At 35.0% G+C, this 22,960-nt stretch overlaps 1 protein-coding gene across 2 annotated transcripts in view; it reads left to right on the forward strand.

Moving 5' to 3' along the window:
* Window positions 1-22,960, forward strand: part of KLHL1 (kelch like family member 1) — a 373,250-nt gene that overhangs the window by 180,094 nt on the left and 170,196 nt on the right. For both annotated transcript variants that reach the window (XM_063103154.1, XM_063103155.1), the window contains one exon: window positions 19,730-19,942. In XM_063103154.1, the coding sequence (XP_062959224.1) occupies window positions 19,730-19,942 (213 nt within the window). The remainder of the gene's footprint in view (window positions 1-19,729; window positions 19,943-22,960) is intronic.

A 22,960-nucleotide genomic window follows, 5' to 3' on the forward strand; every position in this document is an offset into this window, starting at 1 on the left:
ATGAAATACACTTTCATAAAATTTAGAAAATCTAAAAACAAGTGAGTAGAATCAATGAAACACTCAAAATGTCAGCAGTAAGAAATGACAACTTTTATACTAACTGTTGTATGTTCTCACCCTGTTGTTTTGGTTTACAAAGACAGCCCAGACCTTGATCCAAGTGGGTCTTGAAGGGGACCATAAAAACGCAGAGATTCTTTTAACTCTGTTAATTGTTTCTTTTGCTGTGCAGAAGCTTTTTAGTTTGACATAATCCCATTTGTTTATTTTTCCTTTGGTTGCCCGTGCTTTTGGGGTCATATTCATGAAGTCTGTGTCCATACTACTCAGCTATAAAAACGAATGAAATACTGCCATTTGCAACAACATGGATGGACCTCGAGAGAATTATATTAAGTGAAACAAGTCAGGCACAGAAAGAGAAATACCACATGTTCTCACTTATTGGTGGGAGCTAAAAATTAATATATAAATTCACACACACACACACACACACACACACACAAAACTGGGGGGGGGAAGAAGATATAACAACCACAATTACTTGAAGTTGATACGACAAGCAAACAGAAAGGACATTGTTGGGGGGGGGAGGGAGAAGGGAGGGAGGTTTTGGTGATGGGGAGCTATAATCAGCCAAAATGTATATCGACAAAATAAAATTAAAAAAAAAAAAAAAAAAACGGAGAGATTCTTCTCACAGCTGCCCCTGTGAACCTACTTTAAAGGACCCCTTTTCTTTGCCCTCTACATAAAATCAAAGACCGGCATCATGATTCTGCTGATGATTTTTAGCTAATGTCATTTCCTCCAGGAATGTCAAGTCACAGAAATAGCTTCAGTTTTGTGATTAAAATGTCTGGTCTTGTGTAATACTTATCAGGTAAATCCTGTGGAACCTCAGTAATTGCTTAATAAGTGAATAGTTCTCATGGGATTTTGAGACAGAAAGAAAGCTCATAGTGTATTTACCTACTAAAAATTCACTATATGAGGCCATTAGCTTATCAACTTTCTTAAGTCAGGTATTTTACTTTCTTGGGACACTATATTTTGTAATACTGGATTAATCTGGGCACATCAATTTAGAGATAGGAAACAAATTGGATTTACCAAAAATGAAAAGAATATAAAAAAAGGCAATTTTAAATGCTGTCATAATTTCCTTTTTCAGGATAAGCATGATATTGTCAGTTTTGCTTTCTCTTGTTATTTTAGTAAGATACACCATTATTGCAGAAATTGCAGCTATGGGAGTCACCAAAGAGAACAGATTGAGTACAAATTGTTGGTGGCAAAACATCCAAGAAAATTAAAGATATCATATTATGATCATTGATACAAAGAAATCATATGATCATTGATACAAACTCAAAATATATCAACCACATTTTTTTAAGCCATACCATAAGAAAACATAACAATGATTAGATGTGAATTCTGAAGCCAGACTGCTTGGCTATGAGGGCCGTCTCAATCACATACTATCTTTGTAAACTTGAAATACATTCTTAAACTATTTGTGCTTGAGTTTGAATGGCCATTCAGGTATCTACTTTGTAGAGCAATTGTGAGGATAACATGTTTAAAATATGAGTTATTAATTACTGTGTGGAGTTCTGTCTACATATGGTACCAGGGCCAATGAAAATAAGATGCAGAAAGAATGATTTTAATTCAGTGTAAAGTTTTTTGAGTAACCAACTTCAGCTCCCACAATTTGTAGAAAGTTCCCTTCAGCAGGAGGAATGAGTATGTTGGAGACATATAAGGACATTGAAGAGGGGATTGCACAATAAAAATCTCACTACTTGAAATATATATATATGTATACACACACACATACACACACACACACACATTTCTTCCAGTATTCATATTCTATTATAATAATAACTTCAACTCTACCTAATAATATTCTGGTTTAGACTCATAAAATTTAAACAAGGTAACTTTGTCAGGAATTCTACTTTCATACTTCTTGACTTCAGCAAAGTTTAAACCTCTAACCTTAATGCATTTTTCTCATTAAACAATGAATATTAAATTATTTTCATCAATCTTTCCTAACATACTTTTAGTGTTCAATTTAAAAATAAAAACAAAACAAACAAAGAAAACCTCTCTGGTTTGCATGGTAATATAATGCTGTATAGTGGTTAATATTTTTTTATTAAAACTAACCAAAAATGGTATTTACTGATAATTTTGAGTTTCTTTTTGAATACATACAGCATATACTGTGCATTCCTTTAAATTAACATAAAAAATTAAAGAAAAAAATATCGGGATCATTGATATAAGCCAACAGTTTAGCTGGATGTTTTTATGTGTAATCTATAATCTCTCATTTGCTTTTGCCTTCCCCTTACACACATTTAATTTTTTTTCTCATGATTTTATTCGGTTCCTCCTCAACTGTCTTTTCCCCTCCACTTTGCAGTAAGCTCAGAACATGCATTTATTCAAAAAACATTTTGAGCACCCTCATTTTAATCTGTATTTTCTATTCTCTATACACTGTGTTCCTTGAATTATAGACGCTCTCTACATTTTCTTTCTGTATTGGTCGGTGTACTTTCATATTTCTTTACCCTACATCTCTTGAAATTCTACATGTATCCAGTAATAAAACACCCAAAATTCTCACTACTAAAGTTCAGGGAGCTACAGTTTTTTGAAGCTTTGGTTAAAATGATTATTATTACATTTACACCCCTGCGGCTTGGGAATGATGTGGAACATGTTTAGAGCATCATGTGTTCCACGATGAGGCTCATTGATGTGTAGCATGGGCCACAATCTGGGGTTGTTATCAAATATAATGTATTCAAGGAACCCAAACAGGAAACAAATGTTGCCTTGTAGGGCCTGGAAAGTGTGGCCAAAGTCAGTGAAATGTGCAGACAGGTCAAACCTGGAGAAAATGTCAACTAGTCAGGATCCAATAGGACTCTTCCAGATGAAATGAGAGGCCAAACATGATCTATTTGTCCAGAACTCCCTGGCCCATTGGCTGTAGGGATATGCACCTGGGCAGTAGGCTTAGCCTCAGCCAGAGTCAGGTAGGTGGGACAGCTTGTCCATGTCCGTGCTATTTCAGCATCACTGACAACAGTGGCAGTCTGTGAATGCAGACTTAACTTAGGATGCTGTTTGAATTTCCATGATCTTTCCTACATGTACCCAAGCACATCTGCTTCCTACGGGGCAGAGAAGAAATCATTTCATGTGTTTCATTGACAACTATAGTCTGCTCATTGGTTATGTTCCCCTTTGTCATCATAGGGGATTTTCTGTTGAATATCCACATGGATGACAAAAAGCTTCTTAGGAACAGAGCCAATTTTTATCCTAATCTCTTTTCCTCATGGAGGTGGATGGGGAAAGAGGAAGGGTTATTTTATTTGTAGTCTGAGGCTTTCCAGTGACCCTAAAAAACATCCAGGCCATTAGCTACAACCCATGATTAGGTGAAACTGCAAACTAGCTCATTTACTGTGGTGGCCTGCATGGCCTCTGCACCACATGAAGCTCTGTCCATTATACTAAGCCTTCTTTACTGTATTCAGTAAAGGACAGGCCTCTCTCAGATGGGATAGCAGTCACGCCCCATTCTATTCATGTTGAACTTAACTGGGAAGAGCCACAAGTGAACTAGGCCCATGTATGATTTAGAGGGTCTCTATATCTGAGTCCCCATTGGGACACCAGAGACAGTGGCTGCTTTGGTGATATATCTGGGAGGCAGAGGAGGATGGGCACTCCTGAAGCCTTTCGTGAAGTTGCAAGACCCCAGCTGGCAGTTTCATCCACTCTTGTACGTACCATTCCAACTTAGCTAGAGCCCCCATTCAACAAATTGAGGCCTATATTCAGAATTATGACACACTAAGACTACTTCACAACCATGAGTCACATACTACCAACCAAGACCAAATAACAGGCCAAGAATTGCCTCTCACAGGGTATGTACCTTTCAGCCAACTCCAGGAGCTCATAGGCCCATACGTTGAAAGGTTGTCACTAGCTAGTGACAATTTCTAATCAGTAATAGACTCGGGTCAGCAAACTAAGAGGTTGCTCAGATCTGCAACTCAAACAGCAAATGTGATTGATGGGGCCCAGGAAAAGGGCCGATTAGGTGGCCTGATGAAGAGCGCCCATGGTGTCTTACCGGTCAAGGCCCCACTCAAATGTAGTAGCCTATCTGGTAATACAGTACGTGAATGTCACCAGAATTCCTGCATGGGGAATGTAAGAGCCCAAGTGGCCAAATAGATTTAACATAAAGGGCCTCCTTTTCATTTGTCAGGGGCGAGAAGGTCAAAAGCTTGCCAGTTGTCTCCTCTGCTATGAGATGTCATGCCTCTTTCCAGATTTCACCCAGGAATTTCACTTGGGTACTAAGTCCTTATGCATTATCTGCGGTCATGTTGACACCTGTAGGTTATCAGGCCTTCCAGTCCTTACTGGGCAGTTGCCTTGTCTCAGCCCATAAAGAGAATGTCATCAACATAGCAAAAGGCTAGTTCTCTCTCACAGAGGGGGGGAAAGAAAATTCCGGATCATGGTCTACCTATAGATATCAGATAGTCAGGAAATTTAAGTAGCCTTTTAGTAGAAGAAAATAAATGGTGTTTTGCAACCCATTCAAAATAGAGGCAAATTGAACCTGATCAACCAGGTAGAGAGGAAGGCTGAGAAAGGCATTTGCCATGTCAACTGCTGCATATTAAGTTCTTTCAGCTCGGGTCAGTCACCATGTCAGTCAGGTCTGGAGCCAAAAGCTGAGCTGCAGCATTTAGCTTCCTATAATAAATGGTGAGTCTCCAGGCCTTGTGCATAGGCTAGACACGGCTATTAAATAGAGAAATAGCCTCACAAAGGCCTTTGGCAAAAAGGATAGTTATCTTATTTTCTCTCCCAGGCAACTGACATCATTTTAGGGAGGCAATGGCACTAGGCATTAGTTAGTTGGATTGGGGCACAGTCTTCCACATGCCCCACTATGATAGCCCTAAGTGCAGTAGTTCCCATCAGGGTTTCAGGGCAAGGGTGAGTAGCAGGAGACATAGACTAATAGCAATACAATAGACCGCACTGATAGTACGTTCAATAGTGGGGTCCATGACATCAAAGTTTATAGGGGTCCAAAAGGACCCATTCACAGCTGGATCTGAGCAAGGGTTCCAATGATGGTGGCTTCAGACTCCAAAGCAAAAAGTATTATTACCTATTCCCCAACCTGGCGTCAGGTGTTGCAGGTATCAAAGTCACCTGTTCGTCACATATACAGAAGGCCCAAGAAGTGCAATTCTCCACACCCTCTTTTAAATCCTGACTTTAGCATAGGACCTCTGATCTCCTTTGGGGAGAGTCAGAGCTCAGCCCAATCTCTGGTCTTGTTTAGTTTTGAAATCCAGCCCCAAGGTCCATATAAAAACTGGCAGGGCTCTACAATTCATCTCCAGACTCACTGGGGGGGGTGGGGGGGGCGTGGAGAGGGAAGAAGAGATAGCACTTGTGTCAGGGAGTATCATCAAGCAAACCCTAGTGGGATACTTTGTCATAATTTTTTTGCTAGGAAGCACATCAGTCTCCTCCCTGGAGACCCCGACCATGAGTAACCAACCAGATCCAGAGGTCCCTTGGAGAAGGTCTTTGCTTAGTTCATCCAGGAGAGGGCGCCTGGATACCACTCCTTGGTTGCTCTTTCTACTGGTCAGGCTTCTAATTTGAGCATGGCTACTTTTTTCATACCGAGGAATTTGTCAGCTAAAACTTAGATTGTGTGGCCGTTCGATTGACCTGACCTTATAAAGAAGTTTAATTGAACTTGGAAACCAGTGGGAGTGTCACAGAAACCTAGAAATCTAGCCTGCTTAATGATCTTATCTTCTGCTGCTCCTACACTATCACTGTGACTCAAAGGACAACCGGGTTGCTCACAGGGCTGCTTTAGCCTCTATGAGGGTAGTACATACGTTTTTCAGTGGCAGCAGTGAACCCATCAGGGTGAGCCAAATTTTTCAGAGCCCAAATAGTCCCAAGCGGAGGAAAGCAAGGGTCTCAGGTATTCATGTTTTCTAACAATCTACCTTCTTCCTCCTTAGGCAGTCAAGGCACTCTGGAGGAAGGCGTCCATAGTAACATACCCAACAAGACACCACTGTCCCTTACTAACTTTAACAACATTGCCTCATTCACCATCAAAGCAAACTTAACCACGTCTCAAAGATCTCTTCAGGCTACTGGACAAAGCAATCTTGAAGGGCTCCACATTTTTTTTTCACTAAAGTCACAAGTCTCAATTATGCCTAGCATTGTAAGATGTCCATCAGTGCCAGGGACACTCAACTTAGTACTCAGGGGGTGTCCAACAATTTTAAGTCACATTGCCAGAGGACCATGAGCAATAGCCAGGGAACTGCTTCCCCAACATTTTTAGAGATTTTTTTTTGTTGGATTTCTAATTTGACTCACAGGTTGAGTTCAGCCAGGAAGCCAGGGGCTAATTAAAAAGAAAGATCAGTGGTCCCCTAATCATTGGAAGTTTTCTATAAACATTTTTTTTTTAAATAAGGTCTTACTATTCAATTCCAAATAGATTAATCATCAATGGAGTATTTAATTGACTAAAAAAATATAAGCAATTTATCAATCAAATGAAAAAAAAATTGCCTTCTCATTTTTTCATTTATAAAAAGCCTCAAAAAATGTTTCAGTTTCTTGAGGATAGAGCCATGCCTTTTATCTTTATATTTACATTCTCTAATAGAAGACTTGGCATATTTCATATGTGATTGATTGTCTTTGAATAACTAAAACTTGGTGGGGGTTATGCTTTATCCATCAGCTTCACACAGTAAGTTTTTGAGTAAAAAAGCATGAAAAAATTTATAAACTTGAAAGGCAGGCAAATTGTGGTTAGCAAAATTCTAAAGATTCGCGCATGTGCTAAGATCCCATGGTTACACTAATCTAAATATTACTGCAAAGGTACTGTGCAGATGGAAGTAAGATGACTAATTAACCATCTTTAATATAGAATGATTACCCAGGATTATTCAAGCATAATGATATGAGCCGTTGAAAACAGAAGAGGAAGCCAGAAGAATCAGGCAGACATATGTCAGAATAAGAAAGAGGAGACAAAACGCTGAAGGGGAGGCAAGAGAGAGTCAAAGTGTGAGAAGGATTCAATCTGCCATTGCTGTATGTAAAGATGGAGGAAAGGGGAGAAGCCAAGCAATGCAAGAAGCATCCAGAAGCTGAGAATGACCACCCACCAACAGCCAGCAAGGAAATAGGGACCTCAGTCCTACAACCACATAGAATGGAATTCTACCAGCAACCTGAATGAGCTTGAAAATTGATTCTCACAAAGACCCTGAAAATGAAGGAGCTTTGTCAACACCTTGATTTTGGCCCCATGAAACCTGGAGCAGAAAACCCTGGACTTCTGACCTACAGACTGCGAGATAGTAAATAGATGTTTCTTTAAAACTCAAAATTTGTAGTGCTTTGTTACAGCAACAATAGGAAAGTAATACACATAACAGTCATTCCTTTTACATTAAATAATCAGAAAAATATAATAGTTATATAATGGCTTTATTAAACGTAAAAATGTATATTTAAGTAATTTAAGAAATAATGAATAGTCATTTCCAAAACTGAAAGTCTCTGGGATAACCATGTGAGGTGTGAACTTCTGCTTTTTCACAGAAGTTCTTGTTTCTTTTTACTAAATCTCATTTATGAAATATATTAATATTCCATGTTTTAATTATGTTTTATACCAACTTTCTTTTTGTATAATTTTTTTATTGTAACATATTTGAATGTACATATCTGTGGGGTACAGAGTTGAATATCTGTGCTTGTGTGTAATATGTGATTTTTCACATCAGAATAATTATTATATTCAATAATATATACTCTCATTGCTATTCATGGTCCTTTACCAATTCCTCCCTCCCTCCTAACTTCCCACTTCTAGTAACCTTATTTGTCCTTTTGAAAGTTCAATGTATTATTGTAAATGCTGTATCTTTCTTTCTTTAAATTATATGTTTATTATTTTAGCCCCCACTTATCAGTGAGAACATATGGTATTTCTCTTTCTGTTCCTGGCTTATTTCACTTAATATTATTTTCTCTAAGTTCATCCATGTTGCTGTGAATGGTAATATTTCATTCTTTTAATGGCAGAGTAATATTCCATTGTGTATATATATCACATTTTCCTTATCCAGTCATCTAATGGACATTTAGGTTCGTTCCATATCTTGGCTATTGTAAACAGAGCTACAATAAACATGGGGGCGCAGGTATCTCTTTGACATGATACTTTCCATTCCTTAGGGTATACACCCAGCAGTGGAATTGCTGAATCACATGGGAGTTCTATCTGAAGTTGTTTAATAAATCTCTGTACTGTTTTCCATACTGGCTGCACCAATTTACTGTCCTACAAGCAGTGTATGAGGGTTCCCTTTTCTCTGCATCCTTGTCAGCATTTGTTGTTCTCCATCTTTTTGATGATAGCCAGTCTAACTGGGGTGAGTTTGGTATCTTAATGTGGTTTTGATTTTCATTTCCCTGATGCTGAGTGTTGTTGAGCAATTTTTCATATGTCTGTTGGCCATTTGTATATCTCCCTTTGAGAAATGCCTATTCAGTTCCTTTGCTCATTTTTAAATTAGGTTACTTGATTTTTTCCTGTTAAGTTGTTTGAGTTTCTTGTATATTCTGGTTATTAATCCTTTGTCAGATGTATATTTTGCCAATATTTTCTCCCACTCTGTTGGTTGTCTTTTTGCTCTGTTAATTTATTGTGCTGTGCAGAAGATTTTAGTTTGATATAAACCCATTTGTTTATTTTTCGTTTGGTTACCTGTGCTTTTGGGGTCATATTCATAAAGCCTGTACCCAATCTTACTTACTGGAGTGTTTCCATTATGTTTTATTTAAGGAGTTTTATTGTTTCAGGATGTATATTTAATTCTTTAATCCATTTTGAGTTGATTTGGTATATGGTGAGAAGTACAGTTCCAGTTTCATTCTCCTACATATGAATTTCCAATTTTTCAAGCACCATTTACTGAAGAGGCAGTCTCTTCCACAGTGTGTGGCCTTGGAGACTTTTTCAAAGATCAGATGACTGTCAGTACTTGAGTTGATTTCTGGATTCTCTATTCTGTTCCATTGGTCTGAGTCTCTGTTTTTTATGCCAGTACCATGCTGTTTTGTTTACTATAGCTTTGTACTATAATTTAAAGTCAAGTAGTATTATGCTTCTGGCTTATTATTATTATTATTATTATTATTATTATTATTATTATTATCAGGATCACTTTGGCTATTCATGGTCTTTTGTTCTCCCATATGAATATTAGGATTGTTTTTTACACTCTGAGAAAAACATCATTGGCATTTTGATGGGGATTGTGTTGAATCTTTAGATCACTTTGGGTAGTATGGAAATTTTCACAATGTTAATTTTCCCAATCCAAGAGCGTGGGATATCTTCCCATCTTCTTGTGTCCTCTTTAATTTTTCTAAACAGTGGTTTGTAGTTCTCATCATAGAGATTTGTCAAGAAAACTACAAGCCAATATTGTTGATAAATATAGATGCAAAAATCCTGAATAAAATACTAGCTAATAGAACACAGCAACACAGACATAAAATTATATGCCACAATCAAGTGGGATACATCTCAAGGATGCAAGGTTGGTTCCACATATGCAAATCAATAAATGTGATACACCACATAAATAAAATCAAACAAAAAAAATGATCATCTCTATAGATGCTGAAAAAGCATTTGACAAAATTAGACATTCATTTATGATATTCTCTATAAATTTAGTGTAGAAGGAAAGTATCTCAACACAATTAAAGTCTTATATGACAGACCCACTGCCAATATCATCCAGAATGCAGAAAAATTGAAAGCTTTTCCCTTAAGAACAGGAATAAGACAATGATGCCCACTCTTGCCCCTTCTATTCAATATAGTGTTGGAAGTACTAGCCAGAGCAATCAGGAAAGAGAAAGAAATAAAGGGCATCCAGATTGGAAAAGATGAGGTCAAACTGTTCCTGTTTGCAGATGACACGATCCTATATAGAGATTAGCCTAAAGACTATACAAAAAAAACTCTTAGAGTTAATAAATTATTTTAGCAAAGTTGCAGGATACAAAATCAACACGCAAAAATCAGTAGCATTTCTATATTCTAACAATGAACTGGCAGAAAAAGAAATCAAGGAAGCTAGCCCATTTACAATAGCCACCAAAAAAAAAAAAAAAAAAACTACATATTACATGTTAAATGCTTGCGCAGTATATATTCAAAATGAGAAGTAGACCCAATTATTAGTAAGGTTGAAGAATCACCCCCAAAATAATTGCATGTTTTACATAACATTGTAAAGTTTAGGAATTATTTTTTCTTATATCAATTGATCATGAAAACAAACCAGAAAAAAGTTTGTACACTGGGTGTGGTTATATATCCATTTTAAAGGTGAGGGGATGAAATCCTAATATCAGAATTGGGACATTACTCCTTTTTATTAAAAGATCATAGCTCTTTTTGCTATAATTTCTAACTCATTTTTAGCAACATTTTGTAAGAGAGCACTTCTATTCATAGAATCATGTATTTTTAAGAATTAAAATAACAAAATTATCCATTTTTCTCATATGATAATCCTGAAAGATACTGATCAAACATTTTTTCTGATACTAGATACAGCTATGGGATTATTAAAAAATGCTTCTTTAAAAAAACTGTAATATTTTGTAAAAATATAGCTACTACCAATTATGTAGCCAGTACTGAGTGGGTGGTAAAGAACTAATAAAAAACAATGGCAGCCATTCACTTTAATCAGGCAGGTTTGCTTGATTACTTAAAGAAATTTTATTCCATGTTCATTTCCTAAGAGCTGATGACAAAATGGGCAGAAAACAGGAAAACACACTGTTAAATTTGGGCATATTAAAAGCTCTTCAAACACTTGTTTTCCTTGTTGGATTATGTTTATACATACACACAATAAAATAAATATATTCTTATGTATCACTATATATAGTGGATTATATATATATATATATATAACTTTATATATCATATGTAATGTATATCCATATAATGATTGAAATAAAGATTTAATATAATGATTTCTTCATATTCGTTTTGTCTGCTGTTATTTGGTAAATGCCCTTGGGAGAAATTTAAAGCGTATGCAAATAAGCAATACAGAGTCAGTTAAAATATTTGTTTATTTTTGTTTTATTTATTTTCATTTCCGAAGCAATAGGGAAAAAAGTATTTCAGAGAGAAATTCAACTAAAACTATATCTCCTATTTAGCATCCTTTCTTGGTTTTGAAAATTAGGACTCAATAGAGATTAAAAAATGGTAGTTCTTTAGCCCTTAAAAGATGTAATATAAGGGAGAAAAATATTAATATTCAAGAATTTGAAAAGTGATAAATAGAATAGCAATTGATTTGCCTTGTGATGTAAGAAAATAACAAGAAGGCAGATTTTACTTCAAAATTAGGACAAATTTCTGATAGAGCTCTGCAGCAATGATATGGGCTTCCTCATAGGGCCACAGATTTTCAACAATGAAAATAATCACTGGGTGAGCAGTACATGAAGTGTGAATTGAATTAAGTGATTTCAAAGATTGTTTCCAATTTGAAATTTTATGAGAAAGAAGAAATTCCTGTTTTATATTCTGGCTAAAATATGATGTGAGAATTGGACAAGATGACATTAATATTTCTTTAGTACCTTTCATAATCATGATTTTGTAGTAAACATTTCCCTGTCTTGGTAAATGTTATTCCAGAGAGAAGGAAAATGAATTTCTCCTAACTCAAACTTCTCTTGTGGTCTCCTTTATTCCGTTTTTATTATCATTCCTTCAACTCCATTAAATCCTTCAGTTTTTCTCTCACCATAAAGTGTATGTATTTCTCTTATAACATCATACTGTCCTCCTCACTATAAAGTGGGGTTTTTAAGGCCAGAAACATTCTCACTTTAATCTCTGTATTTCCAGTATTAAGCTCATACTAGACATAGAGAAAGCACTCAATAAAATTTTATTTCTTGAATAACTGAAAATCCAGAAAAGAACTAGGTAAGATAAGGTAATTTGAATGTAAACTATAAAAGCTAGCAATAAGTCTGAAGTAAACGAAAGAGTCAGATGCAGAATAGTAATGGCTAACACTTATGTAATGATTGCTATGAGTCAGGCACTTCTCTAAGCACACTAAATTTAATTTAGTCTTCTTAATCTTCACAAGAGTGCCGTAAGAGGGACTCTATTTTTATCCTCATTTACAGGTAGGAAATCCAACTTCCTAATGTCATAAAGCCAATGAGTAACAAGATTGAGAACTAAATTTTGGCCAGCTCTCCAAAATGAATCATCCCTAATCACCATGTTACATCATGGAACCCAGAAATTTCAGGAGTTGTAAACAGGATCCAAGTGAGCACTCAAGAATCAGGGTGCATACACCTTGCATAGGTCAAAGTAAGTTAGTAGTTCTAACTAAATGGGCAGAGGATTACCAGTAGGAAATTAACCAAAACATAGATATCTTAGGTAGTGTAAGGAGAAGGGCCATAAACTTAAGGACAGGTGATTGAATTTCTAACCCCAGCCTCATGTTGACTAGCAGTATGACTATATATGAGCTCCTCTGAGTCTCAGCATTTTCATGTAATTTCATGTAATTTTCATGTATCTTGTAATGAGTCCCTGATTTCCTCTGAAATTCTACAGTAGTAGTCAAGAGTTCAGTCAGCAACTTTGAGATATAGACTAAAAATTCAGGCAAGGCAAATAATCAAAAGCCCAGCAAAATTGGTTTTAAAACTTGTAAAGTTTAGAATTTGACAGTAATATGTCAGTGTAGTAACTTTAAGGTAACTATTACAAGAAGTCCTAGATAACTGAGGAGAGGTGCCTCCTTCCACTCTGAATTCTTAGAAAGTTTAAATTCTAGATGCAGTAGAAAAAATATGTAAAACAAGATTGATCCTTGAATGAGACCATTTTTTCTGTCCCCAGTATAGGACATGGGAAAACTAATTTCTTTAAGAACTGAGAAAGTATCATTTAAAAGATTGAGAATAATCGCAGTACTTTCATAGGTTTATGTGAGTTTTAAGCATCACTTTTATAAATTCATTTTATGATTTGTATTAATTTCTAAGAGCTGCTGTTTAAAAAAGTATCACAAAATGGGAGGCAACAGAAATTTATTCTCTCTCAATTCTGAAGGATAAAAGTCCAAAATCAAGTTGTCCACAGGGTCATGTCCTTTATAAAGTCTTTTTTTTTTTTTTTTTTTTGAGAAGCAGTCTTATTTAATCAAAAAGCAAATTCCTCCTCAACAGAAAAATAAACACATGCAGTCAGTTTGTTTAGAAGTGTTTCTGTCCAAGGTCCTGAATTCCACTTTCTTTCAATCTATCTTCTTTTTTAAAAATTCGTTATGAATATCCATGGAGTACAAAGCTGACTGTCACCACTCGTGCCCAAGATGTGATGGCTAGATCAATATTGGTAGCATGCCCCTTACCCACAAATTGTGATTATACCTCGTTATGAAGTCTTTAGGGAAGAATCCTTCTTTGCCTCTTCTTCTGGAATTCCCGACAGTTGTTGGCATTCTTTGTTTTGTGGCAGCACAACTTTGATCTCTGCCTCCCTCTTCACATGACTTTCTTCCTCTGTGCTTCTTGTCTTTTCACATTGAGTTCTCACTGTGTGTCTGTGTGTCTCAAAATCTCTCTCTTAGACGGACAACTCTCTCTGGATTAGGTTTCACCCTAATCTAGTCAGACCTTTTCTTAATTGAACTGGCTACATCTGCAAATTCAGAGTGGACTTAAATTTGGGGGGAACACTGCTATGGCCCCTCAAAATCCATATGTTGAAACCTAATACCTATTGTGGTGGCATTAAAAAATGGGGCCTTTAGGAGGTGATTAGGATGTGAGGGAGTCCTCATGAGTGAAATTAGTGATCTCATAAAGGAGGCCAAGGGAGCTTGTTCATCCATCCTGCCATGTCGGGATGCAGCAAAAAGTTTTATGAGGAATGAGTGAGGGCTCTTGGCAACTTGATCTTGGATTCTCAGGCTCTAGAACTGTGATCAGTAAATTTTTGTGGCTTACAAATAACTCATTCTAAGGTATTTTGTTATAGTGGCCTGAATGGTCAAAAACAGAAATTGGTATTGAGCAGTGGGATATTGCTATAACAAATACCTGAACATGTGGAAGTAGCTTCGGAACTCGGTAATGAGTAAAGGCTGCAAAAGCTTTGAAGTGCATGCTAGAAAAAGTATATACTGTTGTGGATGAACTATAAAGTGTGATTATGCTGAGAGCTCAGAAGTGGAGAGCTGTAGAGAGAGCCCAGTCTTCTTAGAGATTACCTAAGTGATTGTGATGAGAATGTGGGAAGAAATATGGATGGTAGAGGCCAGTCTAATGACCTCTTAGGCAGAAGTGAGGAATATGCTATTGGGCATTGAAGGAAAGGTAATTCTTGTTACAAAGTGGCAAAGAACGTGGCTGACTTGTGTTCATGTCTTAGTATTCTGTGGAAGGAGAAACATGTGAGTAATAAAATAAAATATTCAGTGAAAAAAATCTCTAAGCAAAGTGTTAAAGGAGTAGCATGGCATCTCTTGATTGCTTATAGTAAAATATTAGAAGAGAAAACAATTTAAAGACAATTTATAATGAAAAGAAAAGCAGACCTTAAAGATTTGAAAAATTCTCAGCCTGACCCTGTTACAAAAAATAGAAAAATAAAAAAAATAAAATCCATAGTTTGGAAAGAATACCAAAGGTGGGGCCAAGATTTATTACTTGTGCACTCCAGAGAGGCAGCCACTGTGGCCTGCACCATATTTTTGGGTCCAATGTCCAACCTTTATCTCCATCCAATATATGATATAGAAGAAAGAACATTCCTTTAGAAATCAAGAGCTAAAGGTTTCAGTATTGCTCCTAAAAACAGTAGAATCATGCATATTTCACAAAACTCTCAAAACTTTGCTTGCAAAAGCTGTTTAAGACATTATAATTTTAAAATGTTACGACATTAGACCCACCGTTTGCATTTTTCACACTTACATGATAAACCTCAACCAGAGGATGTAGCCAATTCCCAGCCCTTCCTTTCAGTTTTTCATTTGTTTGGCAGGCTGAGCCCCCTAACAACTATTCTTTCTAACTGATACCTTTTCCGTTGGGCATTTAAATAAATTCCATATCTTCTGGTGCGTGGAATCAAGCCAGAGATTATGTGGTGGTTCTGTCAAAGGATTAACCTTCCCACCATAATACTTAAAACAATGATTGGAGGTTTACTTCAGTTGACCACTGCTCAGAGTGCAGGGTGGTGAGATGTATGTCTTAACTCAGTAGACTTTCATAAGAGAGAGACTTTTTTGATTTAACCACAATGCTGTATAATGTGTTGGTTTGATAGTAGCCATCGATGAAGGAAACAAAAATTTTGTTGGAGTTATTTCAAAAATAATAAAATATTTTGCTGCTATAAATATTATTATATGAATATAATAATATCCATATTTTAAACTAAAACAATAACAAAAAGTTGAAAATTAAAGAGATTTTTTATACTCTGTTTGACCTTATGTTACCATAACTTTATAGTTAATATTTTATGTGAGGTAGAAAAGTAACATTTCTAACTTTCTAAAGGAGTTAATACTTATTGTTATATTACTAAAAATATAGTGAGAGAGAAGCACTAATAGTATTAAGGGACAGAGGAAATGAATATTAGAAAATATGTTTATATTAAAATCAGGAAATAATGAAACAAAAAAACTGGTAAGAAGCTTATGTCTATTTAGAATAAAGCAAAACTGCAATTTTTCAGCTAGCAAAAATATTTTAAAATATTATGAAGTAGCAAAAGTAAATAGCACTGTTTATCCTGTATTTGTAATTATTGTGTCATATGTAGTGACAACTATATTTGGTGCCCCAATTTTTCTTTATGATAAGTATTTTAATCTATAGGTAGAAGTGTATGCATGTGTGTTGGTGTGTGTGTATTTAAATGGGAATAAATATATTTAAATGGGAATGTAATATTAGTGTTCACTTAAGGACATTTCAGTCAATGACAAATTACATATACAACAGTGGTTCCATAACATTATATTGGCTGTACCATATAGCGTAAGTGTGTGGTAGGCTACACCATCTAGGTTCGTGTAAGCAGTTTATGATGTTTGCACAATGACAGAATGGCCTAATGACACATTTTTCAGAATGTAGCCTTGTCATTAAGCAATGCATGACTACATATATATAATGTATTCCTATTTAATGGGGAGGCTGTCAAAGTTTTAGAAAAAAAATCTACTTCATTGGCTCTCTTAAATTACCCTTCCAACTTTGTTTCTCACAATTTTTCTGTGTTCATTGTCAATCAAGTTAACATACCAACAATGCCATTTCATGCTATATTATCTGCTATTACGACTCTGTATATATAGTTTCCCCTGGCCAGAATCCTATACTATAGCTCTTCATTTCTCATCATCTAGTTTAAATTCTTCTCTAGTATTTCAGGTACATTTACAAGTCATCTTCCACAGAGTTGACTATCATTACTTTTTATGCACTGCACTTTTTATAGGTGTTTCACGTATGGAAAACATTTTTTTCCTCCTCACAACAATTATCCAGGGCTAGATATCTGGTTCAATAAATCTACACTGAACGAAAGATTAAATAAACTTTAAGAAAGGTATTGTACAAAAGGTAAATAGGCTAAAAAGTTTAGGTGTCTCTCATTACATGTTCTTCACAGACAATATGGAGTTAGCTAAGGTGCATAAGAAATGTAAGGAAATTAGTGTAAGTTCATATTTCTTATTCCTTTAACATAATGAAACTAAAACAATTTCCAGATGTAGACTGCAAGTACCATAAGAAAATATTAGACAGGGTATCATTAAAAAGGCTCGGTGGAGGGAAAAATAAAAGAATGAAGAGAACTTCAGAACTTCAAAGCATGTGGAAAAAAAAATAATGTAATATATGGGCAAGTGTGACAGATCCAGGAATATGTGATACTAACTCCTAATATCTAGTTTATTTACAGCTGGTTCCCAAAAGATACAGTATGCCTTACAAAAATATGACATTGCAGGAATACATTCTAAATTAGATTCAGGATTAAAAGTAAAAGAGAGAAAGAAAAGCAGTTGTAGTGATATTAAATGAAACTATTATCAGAGCTGTCTGAAAAAGAAAGCAAAGTATAAAAGGCTATAGCCCTCCTACCGGATAGATTTCAATTTGAATCTAAGTTTTTAGAAGCCAAATAAAAAGAGAAATCTGATCAATTTCATAATTTACAACATCCATGATAAAAGCAAACCAATTTACTCAAGAGAAGTGCAATTATTTCTTCTACTAAAACCTGAAAGAAATTTCTCCCAAGGGTCATCATAAAGAGGATGCTGTAAAATATAATGAAATATGCCTTGAACAATATCTTTATGATAGACACCAAGAAGAGTTTCATAGAGCTGATTTTTATTTTATGCTTCACTGTATACTGATAGTCTAGCTGTACAATTCTGTGTGTAGCTTAATAGTGGCATAAATTTTCAAGTAATTGGAAAAAGAGATGAACAAAATCTTTTCAATATTCCTCAAAAACATTTTTATATTACTGTAGCTCTTTAGGAAAATATGGTGGCACTAAATCTCAGAACATCTAATTTATAAGTAAATAGTTACTGGACATCTCTAATTTACACAGCACTCATTTAAGCCCAGGGAACACCACTGTATTAAACACAACTTTTTGTGGAAACAACAATTTCTAAGAACAAAGGTAACTTTCAAATAATCTGTGATGACAATTAATATAAATAAATCACATTATTTACAAATTGTATTATTATTATACATTTCATGTGAATAACTGGCAAATGACCTGAAAGAAAGTTAAAGTTAACGTCCTCTTGTAAAAGCTGAAGGCCCTTCAGTTCCAAGGATACACCAATAATATGGGTCAGGTTTCTCCTCAGAAAATAAGTTTGAATCTGCTCTAAATACATATTAATGGTCAATTGCTAAATGCTCTACTCTGTTTTAACATAGGTACAGTGTCTTTTTCTGGAACAGTACTAGTCTCACTCCACTTCAAGTTTTATAGTAAAATATGCATCATATTGAGATTTCTACCACAACCATGGCTTTAAGACAGTGATCTGAGAAGCCTTAGTTATATCATCCTTGGAGATGTCTCAGGGGACATTGGGGCAGAGGGGAACAAAGAGAAGGCCAAACGTCAGGATTTTGTCTTCTCTAACCATACATCACCCACATAAACCTTTCTGCTTAAATTTATTTTTTTAATTTTTGACAGGAAGTTTTAAAAATATATTTGAAAAACACTGTATTACTCTGTGCTGTTTCCAAAATTTTATTTTTCTTTTCAAAAATCATCAATTCATCTATTGAATAAATTTGTACTGTTCCTCTGCTATTTTCAAGGCTCTATGCCAGGATCTAGATATACAAGATTACACAGGTCTAAGTGCACCAAAGATGCGAGGCTACACTGGAGAGCTGGCCAGATCAAATGAGACTGGAGAGAAAGCTTGAGAAACCCATCTGCAATAGGTAGTTTTTGAATGAGTCTTGAAATATGACGGAAATTAGGAAAACAATGTGGATAAGAGCCAATTTAAGCAATGGAGTGAGTAAGGGATAATATGTCAAGCAGAAGGGCAAATTGAGAAAAGAGTAAGTAGTTTTTTGTGATTTGAAGGCCAGTAAGAGACGAAATGAGGTATGAGAGTTAGAAGAGTAAGATCATGAAGAACCAGCATGCTTAAACAAGAAGTTTAGATCAAAAGATAAGGGGAGACAATAAAACAAAAAAACAAAAAAATTTTAAAGTTATGCTATGAGCACATTTATGATTTAGAAATAGCATTCCGTCATTCTAGAGGGTGCAATCGAGCAACTAAGAACAGAGTCAGGCAGAGTAATTAGGAGGTTATGACAACAATCTGGAGGAAAATGAAAGGGAATCTGAATTAAGCCAAAGAAATTTTTGTAAGAGGAAAGAGATATGAGAGATAATAAGAGGATGGAACATGAGGGATTTTGTGACTTCTATGTCCTATCTGTCCTGTTTTTCCCTTGTGAATAAACAAAATCTACACATACGTATATATAGACACACATACACACACACACACACACATATACACGCACATACATACATATATATGTATATATATATGCAGTCAAGCTTTTAAAAATGAAATGTTGCTCTTTTCATATTCACCAAATCTTACATAGCAGTACACTTGAAACTTGAACATTTAATCACTTAGTATATTCTGCCTGCATAACAAAGCTCAACATTATAATCCTCCAGTTATTACAAGATCTGTGCTGCCTCAGATACATTTACACTTCAATTACGATGACAATGCTTTCATCTTAACAGCTTCTAGTTTCTGAAGGATTGAGTCTCAAGGATTATGTTATAATGAGAACAAAGGTTATTGACTACTTTTCTCATTTCTTTCTCAGATGCTTTACTAGCTAAATAAAAGTGAAGCAGAATTTATTCCAAGATGTTTTCTCCCTGCAGGAGAACATAATGGAAGTTATCAGAAATCAAGAGTTTTTACTCCTTCCAGCTGAGGAGCTCCATAAACTATTGGCCAGTGATGATGTAAATGTTCCTGATGAAGAAACCATCTTCCATGCATTGATGATGTGGGTCAAGTATGACATGCAGAGGAGGTGCAATGACCTGAGTATGCTTCTTGCTTTTATAAGATTGCCACTGCTTCCACCACAGGTAACTACGTGATGCTGTTTTAATAGATACTACTACTGAAAAGCTTTTTTTATTGAAAGTAAACCTCACAACACATTTTAAATTTTTATTTACATTTTTCAAGTTTTAAACAAATACTCTTTAAATATAAATTTGATGGTGGAAAAAAGATGAGCGATGAATTATGGGTCTGAATACCATCTCTGCTACTTATTGACATTACTTAATTTCTCTGATATTCAGTTTCTTTACCTATAAAATATGGTCATACTGACACAAGCGTTCTGTGAAGAACAATCAGATAGTATATGTAAAAGAGCTAATCATGAAAAAATATCTTTATCTATTTATATCATCTACCTACCTATAAATATTGACCTAAGATGCAATAATGTGATCATTCTTTGATGAAAATACATATATTGTGGTATTTATAAGACTCAAATACATGATATTTTATCCTCTACAGAGAAATAAAATGTATTCCTGAATGGTAGTTATGAGGTAACAGCACATGGCAATTGGAATTAAGAAATCTTTGATATTTGGAACTAAAGAGAATCAAGACACCGAGTGATCCAACCTTCCCATTTTATTGATGAGAACACTTTAGAAAAATTGATAAGAACCCTAAGTTCACTCTGTTTGTAAGAGAAAAAATAGCTACTTCTCTCTGATTCTAAGTCCTGTATCTTAAAATAACTTTTAATGTTACAAAAGTATCTATGCACAGCATTGTTAATCCAGGGTCTCTAGCTTCTCGGGCTATGCAAAGATAAACTTAAAGGTGAATCTGATCTCCGAATTTATAGACAAAATAGCTTGTGCATATATTTTGTGTGAGGGAGACAGAAGGCCTATACTGTTCATCAGATTTTTCATTAGGATCCAAATCACCATCAAAATTTTCATTAATCCAAATATTACTCAGAATGTAAGAGGTAGAATCAGGACATCAGAAAAGAATAAGTAAATTAGAAATGTTAATAGCAAGACCAGAGTGATATTTATGGTCATATATTAAAAGTTAAAAGTTAAGAAGACATCACTGTAGGAAGTTGAGGGAGAATAAAAATAAAGCTTTATAAGTAAAATAACAATAGTGTGTTTTATTTAGCTTCTGAGATGAGTAGAGAAGTGAAAACAGAGGGAAAGAATTTATGGAAGTCTTGCCTAGACTAATTTTATGAACTTACTGTAACACCAGGCTCTTACGGAGAAATGAAAGATGTGTTTAGGTAACTGGACAAAGAATAAATTGTGATTCTGAACACTGGATTTTCCCAAATTTCCCATCCTAGGTTCTGACACCAGATATTTTCAGAGTCTACGAGTGCTCTCCGGGAAGAAATGGCCAGTGCTTATGATTAACAACTTGTATTAGTCTTTCTGTTGCTTATAACAAAATACCTGCAACTGGGTGTTTTGTAAGAAAGCAAACATTTATTGCTTACAGCTTCAGAGTCTTGGAAGTCCAAAATCCAGGGAACACATCTGGTGAGGTGACTCTACAGTAATGCAGGGTGTCAGATGGTGAGAATGGTTGAGCAGAGAGAGCTAACTTCTCACTCCTTATCCTTTTTAAGGCCTCAGAACCACACCCTTAACCACCATTAAACCATCAATTTATTAATCCATTTATTAGGGTATAGTCTTCATAATGTAATAACTTCTTCAAGGCTCCACCTTTCAATTACCATAATATGATTTCCCACCCTCCTAATACTGTCATGGTATGGACTTTGAGGGACACAATTCAATCCAAAGCACCAATGATAGCCAATGACAGGCAGATGGCCACTCTCCAGTGACAGATGGTGTGGCAATGGGTCTCTTTGACCCTGGCATAGCCATTACAGTCCACCAATTCAAGTGTTTTTAAAATGTGGGGAGCTGAGAATTAAATTGGTGCTCAGAAATTATCAGAAATAGTAGGACACATACCACAGGATACCAGGGCTCTGTTTTCTTGTGGTATGTCTTGCCTTCATGTCCTCTTTCCCTACTCTCTGTCATCAGTTGTGGGAAGATGCTCCCATCAGAATATGTCATTTAAACTTTTACATCAGCACAGAGATGTACTTCCTATTTGCTTATTTACTCCTAAGTCTACACATTATGCATGGAATATTTTATCTTTTAAAATTTTTTTTCCAAAAGAGTAAAATAGTTAAATGTAAAATATGAAACAATGAAAGAATTTCTAACTATGACTCAAAATCCAGAAGCCATAAAAGCAAACATTGATAACAGAAATGACAAATTGGGAATAATTATCTGCCATTAGTATCACAAAGAGCTACTCTTCCTAACTTTTTAAAAAAAATTTATCAATATGCAATGTAGTTGATTTAACTTTGTAATATTTTAAATTTTTCTTAATTTAATAGCTAATTTAATGCTATGGAGATATTTTTCTGTGCATTTATTTATTATTGGCAAGTTAAAACATTATTTTCTGCATTTGTTTTCTGATCATTTTCATCTCAGGTGAATAGTCTGTACCTATGTTTTGCACACGTTAGTCTTTGGTTTCTCAATAATTCTATCACCCTGAAAGTGTTCCTTATATAACATAGACAGGGTTCTTATATTTATTGCAAATATTTTTCACAGCATATTTTTGTCCTTTATATTTGTATGTATTATGTTCCACAAAGTTTTAGTTTTTTTATGCATTAAATATTTACCTATTTAATTAAATAAATAATTTTTTTAAAAAATAACATAATAATTGTACATATTTATGGGGTACAGAGTTATATTTAAATACTTGTACACAATGTGTGATGATCATACTAGGGTTATTAGCATATGTATCAGCAAAAATATTTATCTTTTCTTCATGATGAGAGCATTTGAGCTTTTCTCTTCTAGCCATTGAAAATTTACAATTGGTTCAGCTGCTGTATCTTGCTAGGTGAAGCAATATTTATTAGCATTAAGAAATAAAATATTTTTTGTTTTAGTAAAACTAACTAGTAAAAGTCTTTTAAATTAACTTTTATTACAGGTGTGCAATAGGCATAAACATAGTAT

This window comes from Cynocephalus volans, chromosome 7, assembly GCF_027409185.1.
Source record: "Cynocephalus volans isolate mCynVol1 chromosome 7, mCynVol1.pri, whole genome shotgun sequence".
Taxonomy (NCBI): domain Eukaryota; kingdom Metazoa; phylum Chordata; class Mammalia; order Dermoptera; family Cynocephalidae; genus Cynocephalus; species Cynocephalus volans.